The following is a 14,979-nucleotide window of genomic DNA, read 5'->3' on the forward strand; positions in this document are numbered from 1 at the left end:
TCTTCATTCCACACATCACATTCAAAATGGCTTTCGGAAAGCTCTACGGTCAGGCTGTAGGTGTCTCTTCTACCTTCTCATTGTTTCCTGTCTGACATTGTCTAGGAAAACGGTCGCACCCTCGCCATCTTGGTCGCTGCTAAGCACAACGACCTCGATTTGGAGCTGGTCAACACTGTGCCTAACTCTTCCGCTGCCACCGCTGAGTACAAGAAGATCAACCCTACCGGCAAGGTCCCTGCCTTCGAGGGTGCCAACGGCTTCAACCTCTCCGAGGCCATTGCCATTGCTGTCTATGGTATGTGAAGCTCCTTTATATTCTTTTCTCCCTTTACCACTTCGCGTCCAATTTTCCCAAGCCTCAGATTATTATGATGAGATATTAGTTATCCCTGGCAGAACTGTAACTGTTGAGAACTACAATTCTGAAAAATTTTTGGCTACCCCACTTAGGGGAAAATTTGGACTCGAACCCCCACCCCTTTTTCCCATCTGGACACATGGTGCCATTGGCATCCCTGATCACTACATTGGACCCACCGAGTTTCCAAGCAACTTGACTAACATGTCCTGTTCATAGTCACCTCCCAGAACGAGAAGACCACCCTCCTCGGCAAGACCAAGCAGGACTATGCTTCTATCCTCCGCTGGTTGTCCTTCGCCAACTCTGAGGTCCTCCCCAAGCTCGGTGCCTGGTACCGTCCTCTCCTCGGATTCGAGGCCTACAACAAGAAGACCGTCGATGAGGCTGCCAAGGCTGCCCTGAAGGCCATCACTCCCCTTGAGGAGCACCTCACCGCCAACACCTACCTTGTTGGTGAGCGTATCACTCTGGCCGATATCTTCGCTGCCGCTCTCCTCACCCGCGCCTTCGCTACTGTCCTCGACAAGAAGTTCCGCCAGGAGAACCCCGCCACTGCCCGCTGGTACACCACCATCGTCAACCAGGAGGCTTTCAAGGCTGTCCACCCCGAGCCCAAGTTCGCTGAGGAGGTCGTCAAGTACGTCGCCCCCAAGAAGGAGGAGAAGCCCAAGCCCGTTGCCGCCGCTGCCGCTGCCGCCGCTGCTGCTCCCGCTGCTGAGCCCCCCAAGCCCAAGCACCCTCTCGAGGCTCTTGGCAAGCCCACTCTCATCCTCGATGACTGGAAGCGCAAGTTCTCCAACGATGACCCCCGCACTGTCGCCATGCCCTGGTTCTGGCAGAACTTCAAGGCCGATGAGTACTCTCTCTACAAGGTCAACTACAAGTACAACAACGAGCTCAAGCTCACCTTCATGGCCAACAACCTGATCGGTGGCTTCCAGGCCCGTCTTGAGGCTTCCCGCAAGTACCTCTTCGGTGCCCAGTCCGTGTACGGTGTCAACTACGACTGTGTCGTCTACGGTGCCTTCATGGTCCGTGGCCAGGACTGGGAGCCCGCCTTCCAGGTCGGTCCCGACTGGGAGGGATACGAGTTCGTCAAGCTCGACCCCTCCAACGAGGCTGACCGCAAGCTCGTCGAGGACATGTGGTGCCAGGATGTTCCCGTCACCAACGGCGAGAAGGTCCAGGAGTGGGCCGACGGCCACGTCTTCAAATAAGCGTGTGCGCCTTCCTTCCTCATCTCCTTTAAAATTCCGTCCTCAAATACCCCGAATGACGTCTTGTGCTTGAAGACCTATGCATTACGTCTATTATCTTCTTTACCCCGCCTGAAATTCTTTGGGATTATCCAAATATCTTTGACCTTTGTGTCTTACGTGTTGATGTTGACTCACGGTTACGACTACGCTGCAACGCGGAATGATGATCGACTGCGCTGGTTAGGGAATTGCTACTACGACAATTCCAGCTGGCCAGGTCGCTGCTAGTTAACTCTAGCAATGAAAGAACGGAGAAATTCTCTGTTTTGTGATAATACTTTCCATTTTTAACCGTAAATCTCAGTAAACCCGTATCTTGTAGGCGTAAATTGGCGACTGTTGCTGTTGTGTGTGATTTGCGATTAGCCCTAGGTGGAGGTCAGATGTGGTGTCCGACGAGGATCTAGGAGGAGTCTGTAAATCCCCGACCCTCATCCCCGTGTGTTAGACGTCTTGTTTCGTCTGACTAGTATAATTTTGCTTCACGCGTTCACATGCCGCATCACTTTGACCCTTCATCTAGCACTTGCTATTTACACGACTACCTTTAAACCGAACATCTACATTTCAATTTTTTTGTAGCTTTTTATCTTTCCCTTATCCTATTGCTTTGTATGATTTCTTTCATGGGCTTGCGCTTAATCCGCCAACTAATCCCGATACACTCAACAATATATTCTTGGCGGCCATGCATATACTGCATATGTATCTATCAACACCGGATCAAATATATCTATATACGTATAAGCCGAAGCCAGTATGGGATAATAAAGAGAGCACCTGAGCAATGATTTGGCGTCACTTTCGAAACTGCCAGCACTCTTAGAGTCTCAGAACTTGATATCAAAAAAGTCTTGTACAGAATTAAATAAGAATGACATTGTCCAACAGGATATCTATTAACAAAGAATACAGAACACCACTCTCAGATCCACGGATAGTAGAGACAAAATAAAATACAAGAAAAGAGTAAAAATCACAGCAACGACCACCTATTTCCTCAGCCCAAGACCCTCCTCAAGCCTATCCAGCATCGAATTATGAGAAGCGACTGAAGCAGGCGACGGAGAGCGCTGGTCTCCGCGCACCGCATCAGCTCCATCGTCCGGTCTTGACAGAGTCTGCGATTGCGATCCCGCACGTTCACCCACAGGCCCAGCAACAACCCTAGTCGGATTCTCGGGGGTTTCAAAAGCCACCCGGTTCCGTTGGAAATCAAACCGTGACGAGAGTTCCCCCCCGCGCGCTAATCTCGCCTGAGTTTCCTCGAAATGCTCCTGGGCTTTGGCCAACTTAGCAGCAGCAGCATCTTCTTTTTGCATCTTCTGTTTCCACGACGCTCCTCCCCGGTGTTTGCTGTCTTGTCGTGGGTGATCGGCTGGTCCATCAACCTGAGGGACTTCCTGCGGGACTTGAATCCCTAGTTCTGGGAGTGCAGGGTTGTTCTCAGCCTCGGCTCTTCGTGCTACAGCGGCGGCCTTTTCGGCATTCGCAGCTGCTTTTTCGGCCTTGCCGGCTGCCTTTTTGGCTTTTTTGCGGTCGTTCTTGGCTTTCTTGTTGGCGGCTTTTTGTTCTTCCGTCAATGCTTTTGGAGCATTGCTTTTCGCTTTGCCTTTTTTCGTTTGACCATTGGCTGGTGTGGAGATGCCGGGTTCGCCGGTTACAGTGTCGGTATTGTTCAGTTGCTCTGGAAAGAGGCTTATTCCGCCTTCTTCGTTATCCACGGAGATATCATCGAAGCCGAGGTCGAGGTCGAGGATGCTGCCTTCGCCGTTTTCGACGCGCTCGTTCCAGCTGCGCAGGACTTTGCTGGCGTCGTCGTGGCGGGAGCAGATGTCCAGGCAGTGGAGGACTTTGGCGAAGATTTTTGACTCGTCACCTTCGGGGTTATCGGTGAACTCAGGGATTTCGAGGATATTAAATGGCTCGCTGAGCGCTTTAAGCTTGCTATCGTCAATCAAGATGGTGTTCGTTTGGTCCCAGCGTTGACCGGCCGGAAGCTTCGCCGCTTTCTGCACGTTGGATCTCAGGGCACGATTCCTGGCCGCTTCGTTTGCTGCCTTCTCGGTTGATGTCACGGGATTGGTTTTCAGTTCCTCATTTCCTGGGAATGCGCCTTGGATGTTGGGATCCGCCCACACCTTGTGGAGCTCCTTGTAGACCTGGATTTTATTATTGTATTGGCGATCTGTGAGACCGAACTTGTCACGGCCCCAGAGGGCAACGAGTTCATCGTGCATGGCGCCCGGGAAGAGCTGATCGCAAACTGCGTAGACCGTTGGTGGCTGCGAACTCGACCAGACCATGACTTTATAGTTTTTGACCAGGGCTGCGAGGAAATAATCTAGGCCAGCGCGTTTGGTGAATTTCGGCGGGAATTTGCGGACCTTGCGATGGATTAGGGTGCCATTCAAATCGAGAATGATAAGCAGCGGTCGTTTTGATGGCACTTCTTCTGGTTTTAATGATGCTTGGTTAAGATATTGTAATGTTGCAGCTGGAACCTCGAGTTTCGGTGTTTTTGATCTTGCTCTTCGGGGCTGGTGTGGTAGATTTGGCGCAAATCTATGGCCCACTCCACTCATCGTACTCATTCCCCGGACATTTTGCTGAGGGAATTGGGCATTGAATGGAAGGAATGGGAACGGCATCGGCTGCGTGCTATCAAAGCCTGGCATCCAAGGCACATTCATCGGCATTTGGAAGAGGTTCGGATCCATCATTGGGTTCTGCATGCCATTGAAACCGCCGTACGATTGTGGTTCGATCGAGGGCATCGGCTGGTTGAACGATTGCATGGCGGCCTGGCTTTGCGGTTGATAGGCCGCCGAACTCGGGTTGTATGAAGCCTGAGACTGAGCTGCACTCGTGCTCAGGGCCTGGTGTGGCCATTGGCCACCCTGCGCGGGGTGATTGTACACTGGCGCCCTACGTGCGTTGGCAGGAGGGTTCGCATTCCACGAAGTGTACGATCCTGCCTGTCCATATCGTTCGTTTTGCCTTGGCCCGTCCATATTCATAGCATGATATCCCGGCTTCGCATATTGGGGAGGATTCGACGGGTGGTCGAGATCCGCGGCGTTAGACGCTCGCTTCGGCCGTTTGTTTGCGCGAGGCAGCTTGACCGATTTCGGGCGAGAAGGGGACAAAGTAAAGAGGCACGGACGCGATCCGACAGAGTGGAGGTTTGACTTTAAGGGAACCTGTGTTTACAATTGCAATTAGAAACCCTTGATTTCATGGAGTGTTGCGATTCCGCGAAGAGTAGATACCTGATTGCCTGCCCTACGGAAAGGCGTGGAGGGGCGTAATAAAGATGCTATAAGCGGGAACCGAGACAAGTCTCTTGAATGTAAACCTCGAAAGAGCATCAGCAAAAGCTCAATGCGAAGTAATTGTGAACATTACCTGCAGGTGCCAATCGCAAAATATCTAATCAGCTTATCGCCCTGACCGCCTTCAGTGGCAATATTTTTATTTTCTTCACTTCCCTCCGCGGGGGACCATTCAACAATCAGACAAGCACAATGGCGATTTCCGATATTCTCAACCGCCGAGTGCGGGCTCGGCCAGAAGAAGACGATGATCTCTCTGAGGTATCAGCCTCCGACGAAGGATCACAAGCCGGCTCTGATGCTGAATCCAACGGCTCCATCCAATCAGAGGTACATCAACTCCGAATAAAGACACCCAAAAACCAAACTCACACATCACAGACCGAAGGCTCAGTCTCAGGCTCAGACGATGAAGAAGAAAACGATACTGCCTCAGAAGCCTCCAATGGCAACGACACAGACCTGAAAGCCACGCTAGCCGAAATCTCCTTCGGCGCACTCGCCAAAGCGCAGTCCGCGATGAGCGGCGACAAAAAGCGCAAATCCAAACACGCCGAAGAACCTAACAGCCCACTCGACGAGATCCGAAGCAAACTGCGCGAAGCGCGCGAAGCCAAAGAAGCAGCCGCGAAGAAGGTCAAGTCCAAAGAGTCCAAAGCACGCACCTCCAAGCACGCGCCGATGGAAATGTCCAGCAAGCGCGCGGTAACACGGCGACGCACGGCGGTGGAGCTACCGCCTGCGCCCAAGGCGCGCGATCCGCGCTTCGACGCGGCCGTCATGGGCCACAGCGGCGTGGGGAAACATGCGCATGGCGGCAAGGCGTATGCGTTTTTGGACGAGTACCGGGCTGATGAGTTGAAGGGGTTGAAGGAGGCGCTGGGGAAGACCAAGAATCCTGATATGCGGGAGAAGCTTAAGGCGCAGATTCGCACAGCGACGGATAAGATGCGGTCTGCTGCTAATAAGAAGCGGGAGGAGGATGTGCGGGCTGAGCATAAGGCGCGGGAGAAGCAGCTTATTCGGGAGGGAAAGAAGGCTGCGCCTTATTATCTGAAGAATTCGGAGTTGAAGAAGCAGGTTCTGGAGAAGAAGTTCGGGGAGATGGGGTCTAGGGAGAGGAGTAAGGCGCTTGAGAGGAGGAGAAAGAAGACTGCTTCTAAGGAGAAGAAGGAGATGCCTTGGGAGAGGAGAGGGTTTGAGGGTGGTGGTGGTGGTGGTGATATGCCTAATGGGGGGAAGAGGAGGAGGTTGGAGTAGATGTTTGTACTTTGAGCTACTTGTATGTATTTGGCGTTTGCGTTTGGTTTTTATCTCAAAGTGTTGCATATTGGACATAAGATGTTTCGTTAAGATTAAGTTATGCATTAGGATTACTGAAATCGAGTGTACCGGACCGATATCAGGGCCAAAGAAAGAAAAGAAGAAAAGAGAACCGATATATAAGATAGGACTCATTACCAAAATGCTTTATCTCCCAAAACACGATCAAAAGGTATATTGCGAAACACGGAACCCCCCAACGCCCAAAAGATTTTACAGAGCAGGGGCCTTGATACTGTCGTAAAGTAGATAACACGAGCTGGCGCGTCTCGACTCGATCATCCAGGATGAGTCAAGAATATGGCGTTGCCCGGTTCCATTGGGCTTGCCAATGATGTCAGGATTTGGATCTTCACTGGGGTGGGCATTGCACCAAACTCCCAGATAAACAAAAATAGCACAGAATTGTAAACAGAGAAACCTAGGAGACCTGGCGAACCCAAGCAAATTCCATCATTGCCCGAGACTCAACCTGGTTCCTGCAGCTCTTCCAAAGCGCTCGCATCACGAGTGGAATAGATCCCAAGCACGAGCACACAGACCAAGGAACTCATCCTTCTTTCTGCGTTGAGTCTCGGGTGAATCTCTGCCCGCACCGAATGGCCCCGAGAACGCAGCATGTGGACCGGGGTTCGCAGCCGGGTTAGACCGGTGTTGAGAATCAGGTCCGTGGCCGAGCGGCGGGCTCCCGTTATCTTGCTCGTATTCGCTTCTCGGGCGTCGCCGCGCCGTAGCATCTGAGGGGGCGAACATGCCAAATGAAGCGGGTGGTGGGCCCGGAGCACGAAGCTCGGGCGCGAGAGGCGCGGTCTTGGGGCCTGCGTGTATGATTTGAGGAGAGGGTGGGGTGGGGGGCTGGTGGCCTCCATAATGGACGATGCGAGGGAGGAGATCTTCCCTTCCGCCGGACATTTCTTGCACGGCCTCTTCGGCGGAGCGGTACTCGCGGGAGCGCGGGGTTTGCGAGGCTGGAAGCCCTGGGGAGGGCATTGGAGCTAGATTATTTGATTGCGACGAGTTGCTAGAAGAGAGGTGCATGTTGGCGAGAGCGGGGTCGCGGTCGCGGCCTAGGGCGTCGGTGCCAAAAACGTCAGAGAGGGGTGGGAGGCGGTTGCTGGTCTGGGCTGCTGGGAGCTGGTGCATGTGTGAGGTTGCGCCGAGGGTTGGGCTTTGGTTGACCACATGGCGGGTCAATGGCTGTGGCTGGTAGCGGCCTGTAAAGGTCTGATGGAGCGGGGCCGATTGGATGACTCGCTCGTTTGCGAATTGGGAGGCGGATGGGGGCACGATGGACAGGCCTGGAGGTCTGCGCTTGGCGGTTTTGGGCATGCCCATCAGATTTGATTCGGAGGGCTGCATGCCGTCTGGGCCGATGTCTTTGGCGGATCTTTGCATGCGCTGTTCGATGATGGAGCGCTGCTGATCGCGTACAGAGAGGCTGCGCTGCAGCTGCTCTCGCATGATTGGATCGTGGGTTTGGAAGCCTGGCGACAGACAGGCCAGACCGACATCTTGTATGGAGGCGGTCAGAGGTCCTCCCGGTCCGCGGGGGAGACTTGTAGTGAGATCCAATTTGTGAGGACGAGGACGACTCTGAATTCGGGGTGAACCAGGCTCTTTCTTTACGGTGATGTGGGGACCGCTGCCTTGGGAACTGCGAACATGTCAATAGTGAACCTCCTCAGTATTGAGTTTGGGAACTTACGGAGAGATCGGACCTCTCTTCTCGTTCGGAGAGCCATTTGCGGCAGAACCATCTCTAGGACTTGTTGACATTCGGGGGGATGAATTGGGAATGGTTGAAGGAACCAGCGCTGGGAGATTTCTCGGGCTGGGATGGCGCGGGTGTGGTGAGGACAAAGGGGCCGCTGCGGACGCAACTGCGGTAGACATGATAATTCCGATGATCGATATCTCCGTATACTTATTTTCTTCGTTTTTTTTGTTCAACTTTCAAAGAGAAACTGAATCCTTTCGATATATTTATCGGATGGTACTAGATCTACCAAATATCCCGTAGACCGTAGACCCCTAAACAAAGACGAGTCCAGGAGAGAAGAGAGAGGAGAATCCGAGCGGGGAGGAGGTCTGGGCCCTGAACACACACAGAACAAGCAGAAGAAGAAAGAAAGAAAGAAAAGAGAGAGAATACTCTGTAGTCAAAAATTTATAAAGAGAAGAGAGATCAACTTTCTTCTTCTCTCTAGGGGAAAAAAGAAAAGATCAGAGTTTCAAATCAAAAAAAACTAAAAGTATCAGGTACATAATGTTGTTGATGGGGCCAGCCTCCATCGACAAGTACCAGATACTCTCAGGATCCCTAGTGGATCACAGCTGAGACACGATGTGTTTCTCGCCTTTTTTCTTGGGTTTCACTTTTGATTTAGTGATGATATACTAGCTAGAGGGAGTTATTATTTACTATATGTATTCTATTCTACATATTAGATATTTATAAACACTTATATGTAGTAGTCACTGCGTATATTGACACATTATAAATTTTCAATCTGAGACTATTCAACTCTCCGTCAATAGTTCCGGATACTGGTGTCTTAGTTTCATGCTAATTATTCCTTCTACCTACACTACGGAGAACATACCTAGGTATAAACAGATCTACACTTCAATCACACCAAAAGAACCAGTCACACCAAAACACCAGTCATATAGCGTTATATGTCAAACATGGCGCTGCCGGCGCTTATATCAACAGGGGGACACTAAACCTGTGGCGCACTCCATAGGGATTTAGGGATCCATAACTGTCGAATCCAACAATCCAATACTGAAACAATTCAATCGATTCGAAGCCTCCAAAGCCCCTACAAAACTGGAAACTTAAATAAAGATCGGCTTCTCTGATCCGAGTGTGCACTAGTTATTCCATACATAGTATAACTCCCCCGGCGATTGCCACTGGAATTAAAGCTGTCACTCCACTTTTCTTTCTTGTCACGGGCCCTGGAGGCGTTCATGACACGGGCCAGGGGTACGTGCTGTGCATTCGTTTGCAAATATGACAAATCATTGATCGAACCTCAAAATGTAATTATAATATCCAATAACCGCTGGGAGTGGATATTAAGAGTTTGACTCGTGGTTAACCACGAAATAGAAACAGAATGGAAACAAGAATTGGAGCCTCAAACTATGCTTGTTTCATCCATCTCAGGCACTAGGCGCATTCTAGGGTTTCTACGATATCTCGGCCTCTCCATGTTTTCATGTGACAAATGTATAAAAATATGTAAAAACACCTCATTTTTGATAATTCATCTCTGCAAATCTGGAACACTCGTAACATCGTGGTTGTTTCAGTAAAACGGTCAAGGAAAGCCCCCATGTAGATAGTTGGAGGACTACCCATAGGATTGCATTCTACAGCGCGTACTACGTATACTTCCCACCACCATGGACCACAGTCAGCCCCAAAACGGATGAAATAAGTCCAGGAAAAATCAGCCGGCCAAATTCTATCTCAATATTCTCCCCAAAGAACAAAGCATATTCAAAATCGAAGCAAAACGAGAAATTATATAGATGGCTGCCAAAACCAGCAGGCGGTGAGACCCGTCTATCGATAACCCACCTTTTTTTCTTCGCGATATCTTTAGAGATCAGATCAATTTCGCGAGTACAAGTCCGCTTCATTCCAAAGCAACCAACCAGGCACTCACACCCTCCATTACACACTTCCTCCACACGTCCAACCCCCAAACCCCAATCCCACCCACACACCTCCAGCCCGCAATGCCTGAATCCGTCCACTCCCAAGACCGGGACCAGTCAATGGTCGACGCCGAGCAGCCCGCCCATGAACAGGAAGTCGTCTCCAACGACCCCATCCTCGAAGAAAGACAGATTGTCGTCGTACGCATCAACACCACACCCCTACCCCGACCTGCAACTACTAACAGACGACTCCAGCTCCCCGGCGCCACCGACACAGCGGCCTCGTTCCAGTTCGCAGAAGAAGGCCACACAATGGGCAATGCGCTGCGGTTCGCCATTATGAAGAAGTGAGTTTGCGGCGCCACGCACAATTCCAACCCCAACCCCGCTGACTGGTTCTAGCCCTGCTGTTGAGTTCTGCGGATATACGATTCCACACCCCTCAGATGCGAAAATGCACCTTCGTATCCAGACTAATGGTATGTGCTCTGTTGGCTTGGTTGATGTTTGTGTGCGCTGTGGCTGATTTGCAGACTCGACTACTGCCCTCGAGGCTTTGGAGAAGGGATTCAATGACCTGATGGATCTTTGCGATGTTGTAACGGAGAAGTTCACTATTGCCCGTGATCAGTTTAATGAAGAGAGCGGGAACCGCATGGAGGTTTAGGTGGGTTTTGCATATTGTGTTGGCGTTTGGGTAGAGGGAAAAGTACCGTTGTTTAGGCTTGCTTTCTATTACATATTACATGCATATATGCCATTGTACTTTTATACGTTAGTTCCAGTTCTTAACGCTAGACCTGACTGGGCTGGTTATTCTCGGTCGTTGGAGTTTACTGTAGACATCGTAAGATGATGGGACTTATTCAGACAATATATACACATGTCTATCGGCGCAGTTCCGCTGCCACACCGCGACCAGGAACGAGAAAGAAAAGAGCATGGAAAGAGTTTAATTGCGACCCTCGAGGAATCCAGAGACGAAATTGCGGGGTAGTCGCGCACCAGGATCCTCTTCTGGGCGGAAGTACTTCATAACGTGCGAAAGCTGCTTCCAGTAGTTAAGGGTTTCCTGGAAAAGTGTTAGTTCTTGTACCGCACGTATCGCATGGCTGCGGGCAATTGGGCCAGGCAAACGAGAATTGGCTTCTTCGTTGTCTTGCACCATCCCGGTCATATCTTATATGACATGCAGGGGCCAAACTGACCTGGAACTCGGCATGGCTCTTGTACAGAAGCACGTCGACGGTCTTAATCTGGCTGACGTAGCGGTGCTTCTCGAATTCCTGGCGAATCTTGGTGCGGATGGCGGATACGGGCATGCCCAGGGAGTACATAGTTTGGATCTCCGGGGACTGTTTTTAATCAGGTTAGCGTGGTGTTTTCTCGTTATGTCTCTTTGAAGACTGGCAGCTGGTAGACAGGTCGTGTATTTGACCTGCTCCAATGCCATGTAGCGACATAAATCGCGCAAGGGAGTGGGATCGGCTGGTTTTCGGGTAGACTGACCGCGCGGAGCCATTCACGGTAGGACTTCAGGACTCGGTATTTCGCATCGCCCCAGTTAACGGCTAGACGGAAGTTCGTGTTAGCTCTGTTTTGAGATACTGCGGCCATTGACGATCCGGCTGTACAACGGAATGGATCGGGGTGGAACTTACAGCTGCGCGTGCGCTGCGCCAGGAAGGTAGGATTGATAGTCATTTTGGAGGAGGTTGAGAAGCCCGCTCAATCCAGTGCAGTTCAATCACTGGGTGCAGGGGAGGGAATTGAGTTGGAATCTGACCTACGAAGGTGGAGGTTTCGATCTGAGGTTGGTGGAATTGGGCCGGGTTCACCGCCTGCCTTTTCAAAAAATTTCTTTTGCGACATTTGGGGTTTGGATCCGACGCTTGACTTTTGTTTTTGTCCAGACTTTTGTTTTTGATATTTTTGATTCTTAGAGAATCTTCAAGTCGCATTCGAGTCCTTGTTATTCTTGACTCTTTTCTCGCCACTCTGAAATCTTTCTCCCGTCCGCTGCTGATCCCGAAACCTATCACACGATCCGGATTCCTCACGAAATGGCTCCTAACAAAGGCTCTGCTAAGGGTCCCTCCGTTGGAGGCGCAAAGGGCTCCAAGCCTTCGCTCTCATCTGCTTCGCGCGTCAGCAAATCCAGCAAGAAAGATGGTCCCAAGCGTCCCCCGCCCAAGGAACAGAAGTCCAAGCCTCGGACTGCCCAAGAGAACCTGAAGAAAAAGAAGAAGAGAGTGTACACCGAGAAGGAGCTGGATCTGCCCGAGCTGAACCAAATCACACCCGTCGGCGTTGTCAAGCCCAAGGGCAAGAAGAAGGGCAAGACCTTTGTCGATGATCAGGTACTACATTCACATCCGTCCAATTGGAGCTCAGCCTTAAACTAATGCCATATAGGAGGGTATGATGACGATCCTTGCGATGGTGAACGCAGAGAAGGAAGGCCAGATCGAGTCCAAGATGATGAAGGCTCGTCAATTAGAAGAGATTCGGGAGGCTAAGAAGGCCGAGGCCGAGGCCCGCATGAAGGAGAGAAAGAACAAGCTCGAGGGTGTTAAGGACACTATCCGCAAGGATAACAAAAAGGGCAAGGGTGGTAACAAGCCCGAGACTACGATTAAGGATAAGGTCTTTAAGCCCAAGGCGAAGAAGAGCGTTGCATTTGCTTGAAAAAAAAGTTTGATTCTGTCTATATTCTTTGTTTATGTATTTAGATGTTGGGGTTCGGCGTTCTACCGGTTTAACTATATCTATCTGAACAATCTATGTGTATTTGAACCGAAATATCGCGATGCAAGGCGCTGAGGGATCTTTCCCATGTAGAACAATATGTCGCTGAATGTAAAAGAAACTCAACTGCGCGAGTTGCTTAAATTCCCAAAGGAAGGACGAGTTTGCGTTGCATTGGGTGGAACTGGGGCTTGGGCGCCAGGTCGGGGTCTTTGTTGGGGTCGTCGTGATGGGCAATATGTCCCGGGAGTCTCTCGGGGTGTTCGACAACACCGGGGATATTAATGTCAATTTCCCTAGCCATTTTGTTCAAGAAGCTTGTCACCTTGAAGAAGTTAGTATCTGGTAGTCGACTCTCGTCAATTGATCAAGAACATACCGGCTTGACAAACCATCTTGCTCCTCCAAATTCAAACCAACCTAGATGGCCACCCCATGATGTAGTCAACATGACTCCGTATGGTGTTTGGGTCATTTCTTGGTAGGGCAAAGCCTCCCGGGATACAATCTAAAGAGGTCAGTGTCATTTTCGTAACTAAGACAGAGGCTACCACGACTCACGGGATCATCTTCTGCTTGAATGCTCAGGAATGGAATCCTGATAGCAAGCATAGAATCGGTAGAGGTGGCATCACGGTAGTATGCCCCCTCGGTGGGATAGCCCCAGGTGGGACATTGCAGGGCTCTGTCAAGTATTAGAATCTTATTATGCGATGCGTATGCCAAGAACCTTACCGGTCGAACTCGTGGAGATAGGTAGATTTCCTAATTGCATCCACATCAATGCGAGGGTTTTTGGAGACTTGTTCGACATGGCTATCAAAAGTTAGTCAATCCTTTACCGCAAATCAGACATCACTCACCATTCAAAGAGTCTCTTCATGCTGTTTCCCATAGTTTTGCTGTAAACATTCTTTCCGATCCAGGTGTCTAGCAACTTCGTGGAGCTGACACTCAGATTCCACGGACTTGCACAAATCACGGCAGCCTTCAATTGACAGGCATCTCCCTCCTCTCCCAAGTACTACATAATCGTCAGTTAACATGTCAGATAGCAAATAACCACCGCAAGGAACATACATTAGTGAGAATATTGGCACCGAGCGAGAACCCAATTCCAAAAAGAGGACGATTGGGGAATTTGCTCCGGATCCATTTCACAGTCTGACGGACATCCCATGTAGCCCGAGCATTGTACAAAACACCAGTACTGATTTTGGTCTGCGCGCAACCCCGCGAGTTAACAACACATGCTTCCCAGGTACCATCAGCCACCAGGGGAGCCAAGATATGCCTCAAGTATACTTCGTGCGAGCCACCACTCAACCCGTGTAAGACAACCAGCATGGGCTTGGTATCATCGGAAGGCAGGGCGTCAAATTCATCCTTAGAGAAAAAGGATGTTCGCGGTGGCAAGCCGGGCTCTTGGGTATGCTTTCGGGCTTGATCAGTCAGTTCCGGGTCATTAGGCAAGTCGTACGGTGCAACCACGAAGTCGACGGCGTAGTGGCCGGTAAACGCAGGGCTATCGGACTCAAACATGCTGCGCTTGTAGTACACAGGAACATTATCGTGTTTCATGGTTGTCCAGGCTGTTTGGAGGTGTCCGTTGAACAGAAGTGGGTTAAGGTTGCATGTTTCTGGCGATGCGGACCGACAGACGTCCACAAAGGTTGTCTTTTCTTTACCACCGGACTTGGTCAAAGTCAACTTGTTGTCGTTGGCATGGTAAAAGCCTATCCGGCCTTTCGGACGAAGCCATGACAGTACGCCCATGGCGATCAACCCCGATAAGAGGACTGATAGGGGGATTGTACTGAGTGTTGCGATGAGGTCGGGCATGAGGGTTTATATGCTATCACCTGAACTCGAATATCGCTGAAAATTTGATAAGTTCACTGTGAAATCAATCTATGAAAAAAAAAAAGAAAGAAGGCAAGTGGCTTGGCAATGGCTTGGGAAACAAAAAGCAAAAATAGATTGAAGATTCCAACTTTGATAACAGGATGGACCTCGGCACTACCCGATTAGGACATTTATGCGTAGATAGATTACTAACTGTGTAACCAGATGACGTGCACGTGCTGCATAAATGAATGCCTAATGATGGTGGGTCATGTGATATGCTTAGTCATAATTAGCATGTGCCAGCCCTAGAGTGCCCACCTGGATAAATACTGTCATATGCAATTTCAGGTCAGTTGACAATGCTATGGCGCATTTGAGGTCTGAGCCCTCTATCTTACCGAAAATCTCTATGGCTTGCATCTTCCAC

General features: G+C 50.4%; 8 protein-coding genes across 8 annotated transcripts; 4 read left to right on the top strand and 4 right to left on the bottom strand.

Annotated features, from left to right (window-relative positions):
* Window positions 1-26: 26 nt before the first annotated feature.
* N7529_001213 (putative translation elongation factor eEF-1 subunit gamma) lies at window positions 27-1,581 on the top strand (the record flags this gene model as incomplete). The annotated part of the gene is made up of 3 exons (XM_057236744.1): window positions 27-56; window positions 106-298; window positions 581-1,581. 3 exons carry the CDS (start codon window positions 27-29, stop codon window positions 1,579-1,581), a joined length of 1,224 nt encoding a protein of 407 aa, XP_057103547.1.
* A 1,034-nt stretch (window positions 1,582-2,615) lies between these two features.
* Window positions 2,616-4,637, bottom strand: N7529_001214 (NIF domain protein; the record flags this gene model as incomplete). The annotated part of the gene is made up of 1 exon (XM_057236745.1): window positions 2,616-4,637. One exon carries the CDS (start codon window positions 4,635-4,637, stop codon window positions 2,616-2,618), a length of 2,022 nt encoding a protein of 673 aa, XP_057103548.1.
* Window positions 4,638-5,150: 513 nt separating this feature from the next.
* rrp36 (putative pre-rRNA processing protein) lies at window positions 5,151-6,218 on the top strand (the record flags this gene model as incomplete). The annotated part of the gene is made up of 1 exon (XM_057236746.1): window positions 5,151-6,218. One exon carries the CDS (start codon window positions 5,151-5,153, stop codon window positions 6,216-6,218), a length of 1,068 nt encoding a protein of 355 aa, XP_057103549.1.
* A 567-nt stretch (window positions 6,219-6,785) lies between these two features.
* On the bottom strand, window positions 6,786-8,174 carry N7529_001216 (uncharacterized protein; the record flags this gene model as incomplete). Its single annotated transcript, XM_057236747.1, has 2 exons — window positions 6,786-7,935; window positions 7,987-8,174. 2 exons carry the CDS (start codon window positions 8,172-8,174, stop codon window positions 6,786-6,788), a joined length of 1,338 nt encoding a protein of 445 aa, XP_057103550.1.
* A 1,860-nt stretch (window positions 8,175-10,034) lies between these two features.
* N7529_001217 (DNA-directed RNA polymerase core subunit RPC19) lies at window positions 10,035-10,623 on the top strand (the record flags this gene model as incomplete). Its single annotated transcript, XM_057236748.1, has 3 exons — window positions 10,035-10,303; window positions 10,359-10,435; window positions 10,490-10,623. 3 exons carry the CDS (start codon window positions 10,035-10,037, stop codon window positions 10,621-10,623), a joined length of 480 nt encoding a protein of 159 aa, XP_057103551.1.
* Window positions 10,624-10,908: 285 nt separating this feature from the next.
* N7529_001218 (NADH dehydrogenase [ubiquinone] 1 alpha subcomplex subunit 6) lies at window positions 10,909-11,660 on the bottom strand (the record flags this gene model as incomplete). Its single annotated transcript, XM_057236749.1, has 4 exons — window positions 10,909-11,028; window positions 11,165-11,311; window positions 11,466-11,527; window positions 11,618-11,660. 4 exons carry the CDS (start codon window positions 11,658-11,660, stop codon window positions 10,909-10,911), a joined length of 372 nt encoding a protein of 123 aa, XP_057103552.1.
* Window positions 11,661-12,019: 359 nt separating this feature from the next.
* Window positions 12,020-12,644, top strand: loc1 (the record flags this gene model as incomplete). The annotated part of the gene is made up of 2 exons (XM_057236750.1): window positions 12,020-12,316; window positions 12,372-12,644. The coding sequence occupies 2 exons, from the start codon at window positions 12,020-12,022 to the stop codon at window positions 12,642-12,644; spliced, it is 570 nt and encodes a 189-aa protein (XP_057103553.1).
* A 199-nt stretch (window positions 12,645-12,843) lies between these two features.
* N7529_001220 (putative hydrolase, alpha/beta fold family) lies at window positions 12,844-14,546 on the bottom strand (the record flags this gene model as incomplete). Its single annotated transcript, XM_057236751.1, has 6 exons — window positions 12,844-13,029; window positions 13,084-13,212; window positions 13,266-13,389; window positions 13,440-13,520; window positions 13,568-13,728; window positions 13,785-14,546. The coding sequence occupies 6 exons, from the start codon at window positions 14,544-14,546 to the stop codon at window positions 12,844-12,846; spliced, it is 1,443 nt and encodes a 480-aa protein (XP_057103554.1).
* Between the last annotated feature and the right edge of the window lie 433 nt (window positions 14,547-14,979).

This window comes from Penicillium soppii, assembly GCF_028829465.1.
Source record: "Penicillium soppii strain IBT 18220 chromosome Unknown utg000001l, whole genome shotgun sequence".
Classification (NCBI taxonomy): Eukaryota; Fungi; Ascomycota; class Eurotiomycetes; order Eurotiales; family Aspergillaceae; genus Penicillium; species Penicillium soppii.